This window comes from Echinops telfairi, unplaced genomic scaffold, assembly GCF_000313985.2.
Source record: "Echinops telfairi isolate 266 unplaced genomic scaffold, ASM31398v2 ScPeMD7_7457;HRSCAF=8495, whole genome shotgun sequence".
Classification (NCBI taxonomy): Eukaryota; Metazoa; Chordata; class Mammalia; order Afrosoricida; family Tenrecidae; genus Echinops; species Echinops telfairi.
The window spans coordinates 31,882,571-31,893,782 of NW_022111357.1; the positions used below are offsets into that span (position 1 = coordinate 31,882,571).

The 11,212-nt window shown below is 52.7% G+C and overlaps 1 protein-coding gene across 1 annotated transcript in view; it reads left to right on the plus strand.

Moving 5' to 3' along the window:
• LRRC38 (leucine rich repeat containing 38) overlaps window positions 1-11,212 on the plus strand; it is a gene marked incomplete at its 5' end in the record, with an annotated part of 39,277 nt that continues 28,065 nt past the window's right edge. The window contains one exon of the mRNA XM_004705418.2: window positions 1-331. Coding sequence (XP_004705475.1) covers window positions 1-331 — 331 coding nt within the window. The remainder of the gene's footprint in view (window positions 332-11,212) is intronic.

Consider the following 11,212-nt stretch of genomic DNA (forward strand, 5'->3'; position numbering starts at 1 on the left):
CGCGGCTCCGCCAAGCTGGCCTTCCTGGACCTCAGCTACAACAACCTGACCCAGCTGGGCGCCGGGGCCTTCCGCTCGGCCGCCAGGCTGCTCAAGCTGAGCCTGGCCAACAACCGCCTGGCCGGCGTGGACCAGGCCGCCTTCGAGACGCTGGAGTCGCTGCAGGTGCTGGAGCTCCATGACAACCACCTCCGCAGCCTCAACGTGGCCGCCCTGGCCGCGCTGCCCGCGCTCCGCACGCTGCGCCTGGACGGGAACCCGTGGCTCTGCGACTGCGACTTCGCCCACCTCTTCTCCTGGATCCTGGAGAACGTCTCCAAGCTGCCCAAAGGTGAGCCGCGCTGCGGGGCGAGGGAAGCCAGGCCGGCGCTGTTCCAGTCGGGGGATAAGGAAAAGGGGACTTGGATGGAGGGACCTTGACAGGCTCTGGTCCACAAGGGACAGAGGCTTGGGCGCCGGATAAGAGTACCCCCCTACCCCCACCTCCGCCCTCCAAACCCTCCCAGGGTCCCCGCAGGAACTTTCCTAGGTCTTCACTAGAGTGGAGGGGGTAGGGGTCTGGGGACACACACCAGGATTCTTGGGAGTTTCTGGATTCTGATGGAGAGCTTCTCCCAGTTTACAACTCATGAACTTTCGGAAGTTCGGCCCCTCTGGTTCCTAGTCTCCCCAGAGATCATCTCCCCAGTCCTAGGGCTTGGAAGGAGGGTCCAGGTTATTTCTGGAAGGCACCCTGGCGGTGTGGGCTGCTGCTCAGAGTCTGTCTGCCTCAGTCCACTGACTCAGCACAGCCTCGGAGCCTGGACTGGTCTGGTATGGTCTCAGCTCCTGCTGGCACCTCTGTGGAAGGTGATTGAGGTCTTCAGACCTGACAGACAGAATGGCAGCCTAGGGAGGGCAGCCTGCCGGGTAGGGGAGATTTATGGTTCTGGCTTTTCAGCCCAGGTGTGAAATCGCTGCCCACCAGTGTTGCGGCTGACACACTTTTGGTGTCTTCCCTCTTGGCACTGAGGGGTCAGAAATGAAGATGGTGACCTGCATACCCCCTCCGCCTGCAGGATTACACATGGGCTCTGGGGGGAATGGGCCCCTGTGAAGTAGAGAGTGGGGAGCAAAGGCAGCGCTGAGAAGGAAGGGACTGAGACTCTTTGGTGTGAGCCAGGGGAGTGCCTGGGTGGGGCCTTAGAATGTCCCTCCGTTAGTCCCAGTCTTCCCACCCAGCACTCCCCCCTGCAAGACGTGGGGTCATAGAGACTTGAGCTGTAGGCACACATGATAAAAAGCATCTTGTGAGTGTTTAGCATTAGCATATCTTGTTTTCCCTTGACTGAGAACTTTCCCCTTGCTCTCCTATGCCCTGAATTCACTTATCCTTCCACTGCTGGTACCACTCACATACCTCCGGCATCAGGGTACCCATCCCAAAGGCCCTGAGCTGGCTGGCACTTTCAGCCTGTACTGGCTCCATCATTGCATGGGAAGTTCCCCACGAAGACCTGACCCTTATGGTGTAGAGATTGCCCAACTCCAAGCTCACCTGCCCAGCTCCCCAGACCTGCCCACCTGGGAAGTCTGACCTGGGATTCAGGCCTTGTTGTGGAATGGGGTGAGCCTTGGGACTAAAAGACCCCTTTCTTTTATGTTGGGCTTCGTCTCATTAAGGCCCCGTTGTTTCTTGTGTTGATAACATTGGCGGTCACTGTCTGGGGTTGAAGGTGAAGCTTTGGGGAGTCTCAGATCTGTCCAGATGGCTGTGGGTCGTGAGCAGAGCACATCCCTGGCTGGGCTCACTTTCTTCTTCTCTAAGCAACTTGAGTTGCCCTCTGAGCACTAGGAGTCCTGGGTTTGGAGTCTGAAGGCATGGGCTTGAATCCCCGCTGGGATGGCGCTGACAATGTTACCCACCGTTGTGAGCCTCTGTTCCCTCCTCTGTGGGGCTGGGACACAGGGACTCCTGCAGCTCAGTGGGGGTTGTGCGTGTGGGTGAAAGTGAACCCGGGAGCCATTGAGTCGTTTCCATGTGTGCAGAGAACTGCTGCAGAGAGCTTTCAGGTTGTGACCTTGCAGAAGGTGACTGCCAGGCCTTTCCTCCTCGAGTCCCTATGGGTTGGTTTGAACCACCAGTGCTTATGTTGATATTTGACCGTGTAGCCAATGGTGCCACTCAGGGACTTTTGAGTCGGCATAAAACCAAACCAGGACCAAAATCAGAACCCCAAACCCAAACAAACACAGCTATTAAGTCAATTCAAACCCATAGTGGCCCTATAGAGTACAACAGAACTGTCCCTGTGGTTTTCTAAGGCTGTCAATCTTTACAGGAATAGAAAGCCTCTTGTTTCTCACTTGAGCGGATATGGGTTTGAACTGGGGACCTTGGTTAGCAGTCTAACTATGACACCAGGTGAAAATGCAGTACACATGTGAAGTATTATTCCTCTTAAGCCAAAACCAAACCTACTGCCATCAGGTCGATCCCAATGCACAGTAACCCTATGAATGTTGCCGAGGCTGCAGACAGCCTCATCTTTCTCCAGCAGAGAAGCTGGTGGACACGAACCACCAACTTTGCAGTTAGCAGTTTAGGGCTTTAACTGACACCACCGCTAGGGCTCCTCTTACTCTTCCTACTCTGTAGTGGAGAGAAGAAAAGGGGGCACCAAAGAGGGTCCATGGGCTAGGAGAAGGATAAAGGAACAGTGTCCGGCCCAGGACCAGGGTGGCCGCTCCATCAGGCTGGGATCAAAGTCACTGGGGGAGCGCAAGACGGCTTCCTGGACCTTATGAGGTGGGTGTTAAAAAGTAACTCTGCCCTTGATGCCCACTGCCCACAGTGTGGCCCAGTGTCACAGGGTGTAGAATGGAGTGGAGTAACCAGCACAACCTTGGCGTGAGACCCGCTGTTCAGGTCTGGGCTCAGCGAGAGGTGTGGTGGCTGGCTGCTGGTGAGCGATGCTGACTCCTGGCAGCACCGTGTGACAGAGTGGAGCTGGCCCGTCGGGTCCCTGGGCTGTAATCCACACGGAAACAGATGGAGCTGTCTTGACAAGTGGGTTAGAACCTCCAGGCTTTGCTTAGCAGCTGAGCGCTTCACCAATGCACCACCAGGGCTCCTTAGCACAGCATAGGGGCTCAGGAGATGCCGGCCCCCCCTCCCCACACACACACACAATGCCAGCACCTGTGCTGCTTCTCGTACTTTCCCAGGGACAGCAGGGCAGAGTGGCTAAGGAACTTGGTGCTGGCACCAAGCTGCTTGACTTCAAATCCTGGCTCTGTTTCTTATTGACTGTGTGGCCTTTTGGAACACCATTTGGTAAGGGTTACCAGGTCTTTCTTCTGTGGTGCAGCTGGGTGGGTTTGAAGCACTGACTTCTAGGTTGGTAGTCAGACAGAAACCACTGATATCCCCTAGGGACTCTCTAACTACTCTGTCAGAGCTAGCTAGCATAATTATACTCCGGTTTTAACCAGGAAACCCAGAGAGGTGATGTGGTTTGGCCAAGGTCACAGCAAGGGTTATAGACAGAGCTGGTGGCTACACCAGGACTTCCCGTATCCCAGCTCCCACCACAGTGACTACTCACCTTCTGCCAAAGAAGATTGGGTGTCCTTGGGGTACCCAGGCTCTAGGGTTTTGCAGCCAGGTGCGCTGCCTCGTCCAGGGAAGGGAATTCAAAGGAAGGAACCAGCAAGATCCTGTCCCTGCTGCCCAGAGGAGGAAAAGCTGGAGCCACAGCTTTCCCTGTGACCTTGACTAGCTCTGGTAGTCTCAAAAGTGCGCTCATCAGCCTGAGGAGCCACGGTGCTGGTGGGAGGGGAAGAACAGCCACCCCTCTAGCCAAGCTCTGCAGGGGCCGAGGGCTCTGGGTCTGAACACTCGGGAGGTCTGAACTGGCTGCTGCTGAGCAAAGGCAGAGGTCAAGGATGCCTGGATGCTCACCAGCTGACTCGGAAGAAACAAAAACCAACCAGCCAAACTAAGTAACTCAGGATGTCCAGTGCACACCGGATTTCAGCTAAACAGCAAGTAGTATCAGCAGAAGGAGCCCTGGGAACACAACAGTTAAGTGCTCAGCCATCCACAGACTGACTGAGCGCCCACACGAAGCCCCAAGGGAGAGAGCCTATCTGCTCCTGTAAAGACTACAGCCTAGAAACCCGATGGGGGCAGTGCTGCTTGTCACATGACATTCATTGCCATCGGTCGGAATCAATCTGAAGGCATCAACAACCACAGACATGTCCCACACTTGGTTGCCCAAGTGCCAGCAAGTTGGTTCTGATTCCTAGCGACCCCGCGCGCAGCTAAAGAAAACACTCCCAATCCCGCGCCGCCCTCACGTCCTTCCGAAGTTTGAGTCGCTGTTGCAGCCACAGTGTCAATCCATCTCATCAGGCCCTCTACTCTACCAAGTAGGATGTCCTTCTCCAGGGACTGGTCCCTCCTGAGCACGTGTTTGACGTACGTGAGACCAAGCCTCACCTCCCTTGCTTCTAAGGAGCTCTCTGGCTGTCGTTCTTCCCAGGCAGTTGGTTCATGCTTCTGGCAGAGCAGAGTGCAAGGAATAGCCTTTGCCAACACTGTCACCCAAATGCATCACTGTCCGCAGTCTTCCTTAGGCACCGGAAACATTTCACATGCCTTTAGGATGCTTGAAAAGACCGGGGCTTGGGCCAGGTGCACTTAGTCCTCCAAATGGCATCTTCGCTTAAAGAGGTCTTTTCAAACCTGTGCAATATGTTGATTTCTTGACCCAGCTGCTGTGGTAGTTATGTAATCTGGTGTCCATTTGTGGAGTCAGAGTGAAGGGGTGGAGTCTAGGCTGTCAATCAGGTCATAGGCAATGAGGCCTCTGTGTGGGCATGGCCTTCTCCTGAGGATTCTGGGAACTCTGGAGTTCCTCCCGGGAAGCGGGAGACACACTCTTTCTCTCTCTCTCTCTCTCTCTCTGCTCACTTCCTGGGAGACATTGTAGTTGACAAGACACATGGAACTACATTAGTGCCCTGAGCTGGAGGAGCCACGTGGAGACCCTTGCCAGCGCTTAGATGCTTACACCACCACTGGATTCACAAGACTTCCCATCCACTGGCCTGTGATTATCCTGCATTCAGTGTCATTGCATGTGTTGTGTGAGTCTGAAGAGGACTTTATAGATTGGTATCGGACATATGGGGTACTATCAGACTTATGGACTTGATCTGGATTGGGCTGGGATGTTTTCTCAATATTCAATTGCTCTTGTATATAAAGCACTTTCCCGTACACATATGAGTCTCCCTGGATTTGTTTCTCTCGTCTACCCAAAGTAACACACCTGCCAATACCATTGAGCCGACTTAGCCTCACGGGGACCCCATGTGTATCAAAGGAGACTTGCATTTTATGGGCGTTTCAAAGGCTCCTTTTTTTCAGAAGTAGATGGCCAGGCCTTTCTTCTGCGGTGCCTCTGGGTGGAGCCAAAATGCCAACCTTTCGGTTGGCATTAAATTCATTAACTGTTTCCATTTCCGAAAGACTCCATTTCACACTTACGACATACTTTTATCAAAGGTTCTCTGTTGTTTTGTCTGCAACTCAGAGTTGATTGGGAGTTCTGTAATTTATCCAGCCCCCCTGCTGTATGAGTTTGAGGGCCTGTGTAGCTTACACGTGCCTGCTCTGATAATGCGGCTGCCGGGTACTTTCATCCACAGTTTGTCCAAGAGGAAACACAGAGGCTGGCAGAACGGAAGTGGCGAGTACCCGCTCATGGCGTCAGTGGCTGGGATGAACTGGATCCCAAAGATATTCAAGCCCAGACCCAAACGGCGCTTGGTGGGCGCTTTCAGAAGAGCAAGAGAAAGTGAGATGAGCCCTGGCACTCCCGTCTCCCACCCCACTCCTGTCACTCCCTGCTCCCACCCGACTCCTGTCACTTGAGTCTCCCTTCCTGCCCCAGACTCTGCACTTGCTCAGAGGGTTCTCCCTCGAGAGAAGGGTCCCAAGGCAGTGAGGAACAGGGCGTCCCCCAGGGGACAGTGATGGGTTCCGGACCTTGGAGCAAGCACCCCTGGAAAGAGTGACTGGCTGGGGCAGAGAGGGGTGGGCACAGGGGGAAGGACGGTCTACTGCGGGTTGAGCGGCATCCCCCACAAACATATCGGTGGCCTTCCTCTCCCCGACATCTGTGGCTCTGCTCATTTGGCAATATGGCCCTCTTTGTCATGTTAAGGAGGCGATGTCACTGCAGACTGTGACCTGAACGGAATCACTGTACTGGAGACATTAACAAGAGTGGACAAGGCACCAAGAAGCATGGACAAGTGAGGGAAGACAGTGCGTGCATGTGTGTGTGTGTGTGTGTGGTGTGTGAGCGCGCGAGTGTGAGGATCACTCAGGAATCAAGGAAGGCTGCCCAGGGCTGCAGACAGTGGTGCCGCCATTGGGTGGGGGGGGGTCACTCAGAAAAGTAACTTATGGTGGTGTCACCCCCTCTCCCCCTGCCCCCATGGACGTCCTCCCAGACCAGACCATACAGAATCTTGGTTTTTGTGGGATGCTGATGAGTCCGTGGTAACTCCCAGTGACCCTGTTACAACACAATGAAACATGTCCTGGTCCTGCACCAGCCTCACAGTCATTCGGTGTGAGCCCACTGTGTCAATCCATCTTATCCAGGGTCTTCCTCTTTGGAAGCTCTCATTGGGTAACAATGATAGTTTGATCTGCGTGCAGGAGCCCTGATGGTGTCATGGTGACACGCTGGGCTGCAAAGTCAGCAGTTCAAAACCACCAGCCGCTCCGTGGAAGAAAGACAAGCATTCTTTTTCTGAAAAGAGTTACAGTCTTGCAACTCCACAGAGGCAGCTCTACCCCGTCCTATACGGTCATTATGAGTATCTATCGACTCGACGGCAGTGAGTATCCTTTTCTGAATGTGGACACCAGCTTGTAGAGACTTGTATGGTTCAAGTGGTTAATGCACTCAGCTTAGAGGTTGGCAATTCAAGTTCATCCAGAAGCGCCACAGAAGAAAGGGCTGGTGGTCTCCTTCTAAAAAGTCAATCATTGAAATCTCTAGGGAGCACGGTTCTGCTCTGACGCACATGAGGTTCCCATGAGGCCAAGCAAACAAGAGGCTCAAATAAGGATGCAGGGGCATTCCAAGGGGTCCATTCGGACCCTTGAGTTCAGTTAGACCCCTGGACACTGCAGCAGGGACGTGGGCTGCTCTCTCTCTGGCTTTCCGGCTGCTTGGCACACTGCCTGTGGTTGATACCCAAGGGCTTTCTCTGTCTCATCACCCACGTGATGAAAGAAGGCAGCCTTCTCAACTGCTTCAATGAAGAGACCTGCTAGGCCACACTGGGCACCGCTGTGTTCTCTCGGTCCCAACTTCCAGATCCTGGAACACAGGTGTTCCTTTCTTGGTGTGGTCAGCTGGAGAAGACAGATGGAATGACATTGTACCAGGGGCATTGGGCACTACCGAGAGCTTTCTCCCTTACTATGGACCTAGGTAGGTTTAGGGAGGGGCACAGGAAAGGCAACTGGGCAGGCCACCCACTAGGTATCCAAGACCAGGGCTCAGGCTCCTAGACACACTGGGACCCCCTTAGTCTTGCCAGAAGTCTCACTCATCCATTCACAAATGCTTGTCATGCTTCTGCTCTGTGCCAGGAACCACACAGGAGGGAGCCCAGTAGGCTTGGCCCTCTCAGAGTGAACATTCCAGAGGGCTCAGAAGAGCCAATCTAGCTTACTCTTGCACATTTCCACATAGGAAACCACAGCCCAGAGAGACCAATGGCCTTGCCCGAAGCCATACTAATAGCAAGTGGAGTGGGAGAACCAAGGCCAGAGCCAGGCTGCCTGATTTCTGATTTGGCACTGTGTTAGTCTGGGTTGACTAGAGAAACAAATCCATGGAGACTCGTGCGTATAAGAAAGAGCTTTATGTGAAAGAACAATTGTATATTAAGAAAACACCCCAGCAAAGTCCAGATCAAGTCCAAAAGTCCAATATTATTCCATATGTCGATACTAGTCCATAAATTCCTCCTTAGACTCACACAGCCCAGCCATGCAATAATGCTGAACACAGGAAGATTGCAGGCCAGTGGGTGGAAAGTCTTGTGGATCCAGTGGTGGTGGAAACATCTCAATGCTGGCAGGGGTCTCCATATGGCTCCTCTAGCTACAGGGCTCTGGCTGCAATCAGCTTAGCTCCAGTGAGCTATTTATCTCCTTAGTGCCTCCAAATGAGGTCATCAAGCTGTGACCTGATTGACAGACTAGACTCCACCCCTTCTGAAGTTGACAGGAGATTATGTAACTGCCACCGGCATCATTTCCCCATGGTGCTGGGCAGTCTCTAGAGCAGGATTAGATTTCATCACATCTAAGCTCTCACGGAGCCCTGGTGGTGGGGTGGGTTATGCATCGGGCTGCTAATTGTGAGTTTAGAAGTTCAAAGCCACCAACTGCTCTTCAGGTGAGAGATGGGACTTTTTACTCCTATTCAGAGTTATCGTCTCAGAAACCCACAGAGAGTTCTACTCTGTCCTATAGAGGCTCTATGAGTTGGAATTGACTTGATGTCAGTGAATTTGTTTTTTTTTGTTGTTGTTTTTCTTTTTTTTTTTTTAAGGTCTCACAGTGGCCCCTGTGATAGGTAGGTTTACTGTGCCAACCTGCCCAATAAGAACATGTGGGATTAATAATGTTGCAGTTTGATTGGAGGGCCAAGATTAATGCCTTGGGAAGCCCCACCCCCTCTCTCTCTTGCTCTCTGGTGATCAGATTAGTGTGTGGCTGCTTTACCTAGTTCTCTGCCTTGACTTGTGAGCTACACTACCTGTGGGACAAGCCAACCTGTGGATCGTGTTGCTAGAGCTTGAGGTTCCTTCAAAACCTGCCTTGGATCCTGTCGTCTTGCATTGCTTGAATTCGATATCCCATCAGGGCGAGCTTTGTTAAGCTCCTGAGCTGCTGACTGTTGGTGACCTGCCCTGCTGTTTGCTGCTTGTTGTCAGATTGTGCTTGCATTGCCCGAGGGAAGACTCAGCCGTCTGCTTCCTTGACCTTGGACACTGCAGCCCTTGTGAGTTGAAGGACTTCCAGCATATTAACTGTTCCACGGAAGTGTGTTGAACTGAGCCTTCTGTACTGCTGTGTGGACTAATTAGCTGTTATATTCCTTTGTGCTGTGGGGCTGTGTGTGTGTGTGTGCGCGCATGCTGGTTTTGTTTCTCTAGAGAACCCTGCCTAACACAGCCCTGAACACTGGCCTGGGTGTTAAACCCACCAGGTTTTGCACCCTAGAGCTGTGGTCCTAGGAAGATTGCTTGACTTCTCTGGGCCTCAGTTTTCTCTGTGTAAAATAGGATTAATAACAATCCCACCTTTGTAAGCCTGCTGTGAGGGCCAAAGAGATAATCCCTGGGAAATAATTTAGTGCAGAGTCAGGCATTCAGGAAACATGGGGAAATCTCAGTTGCTGATCCCATTGAAGTCCCTTGGGGTGGTGATGATGGTGGTGCAAATGGCTGCTAACAAGCAGGTTCCAGGTTCAAGTCCACCCACAGGCATGCCCACAGGCATGCTGCAAGAAAGGCCTGGAGATGGCATGGAGATAGCCAAGAAAGGCCCGGAGATGGCCTTCCGCCCATAGAGAGCACAGTTCTAGTCTGACACCCGCGGAGTTGCTATGAGCCAGGGTCCACTTGAGCTCCTGGCTTGGTGTGATCTTGGATCATTATTATCACTGCTGTTGTAGGGCTGTCCACTCAAACTCTGGGTCCAGTGGTCCTCATGGTCTTGTGGTGGTCCTGAGGTCACCTGCAGGCAGGGCGCCTGAGCTGTGACAGAGCTGGGAGTGGACACTCGAGCCTGGCAAAAGTGTCTGCTGGGCCAGATCTCCCTCCTCTGAAGCCAGTGGTGGGTTCAGGCTCACCTCAGAGGAGTGAGCTCATACCCTGTGGAAACCAGGTGGCTAGTGGGCTCTAATTCAACATAGTGCCCAGGTCCACCCACATGTCCCTGGCAGCACCCTTCTCCCTGCTCACCAACCAGGCATCTCCTGGGCACTCCCAGACCATGGGGGTCAGGAGGGCCCAGACTTTCCTCTTCCTCCTCAGGCCTCTGTACCCCTCTCTCCACCTGTTAGTCCTCTTCTCTCAAGACGCAGCCCTGGCGACTCCCAGGGGAACCTCCGGGGTAGAAACCCAACCTGTCAGCTACAGAAGGCTCAACTCACTGCCATCATGTCAGTCTGACTCCAGAAAACACTCTGAAGGGCCTCCATTTGGTCCTGGAGAAGACACCTCTTCCCCACCTATGTTTCTAGAAGGGGCTGCAATGCTGACCCCAGAGGCAGCCGTCCCCATGGGGCTGGACCATGGAGCCGGCGGTAGTGGGGAGACATAGGGCACTAGTTCACCTTTCCCATGAAAACAGCCCCAGTACTCATCTCCCACAATACAGATTGTTGTTGTTGTTGCTACTTGTGGTACTTTGGGGTCATCAGGTCTCGGCTTCTCTGGCTTCTCTTTCCCCCCTACTCCTTTCCCTGCTTCATGCTGACCTCTCTTCCTCTTCAAAGGCAGGCCAAGGCTGCTGCTGCCAGTCCTCACACACAGAAACTCCTAGCTTCCTAAAAATGACTTCCCACCCCACCTCCTCCCACCCGGGTTAGCCCTGATAATTTTGGTCTCTATACATTTGCCTGCTCTTGCTATTTTATATGAGAGGATTGATTCTTTGTCCAGGGGATGCCCTGTGCCCCATAGGCTGCTTAGCACCATCCCTGTCCCCTACCTACTAAATGTTAATAGCACCCCCACCCAAATCATGATGACCAAAAATATTGGTCAATGTTCCCTGAAGGTCAAAATCACCCCCTCCCCTGCTTTAGCTAAGAACTACTGGTCTAAATCCTATACAAACTCTTCCAGAACATAGAAAAAGATGGAAAACTCCAAACTCTTTCTATGAAGCTAGTATAACTTTGATACCTAAAGCCGGCAAAGATGCCACAAAAATTGAGAACTATAGACCAATATCCCTACTGAACATTGATGCAAAAATCCTTAACAAAATACTGGCCAATAGAATACAAAAGCATATTAAAAAAATAATTCACCATGACCAAGTGGGATTCATACCAGGGATGCAGGGATGGTTTAACATACGAAAAACCATCAGCATTATTCACCACATTGGCAG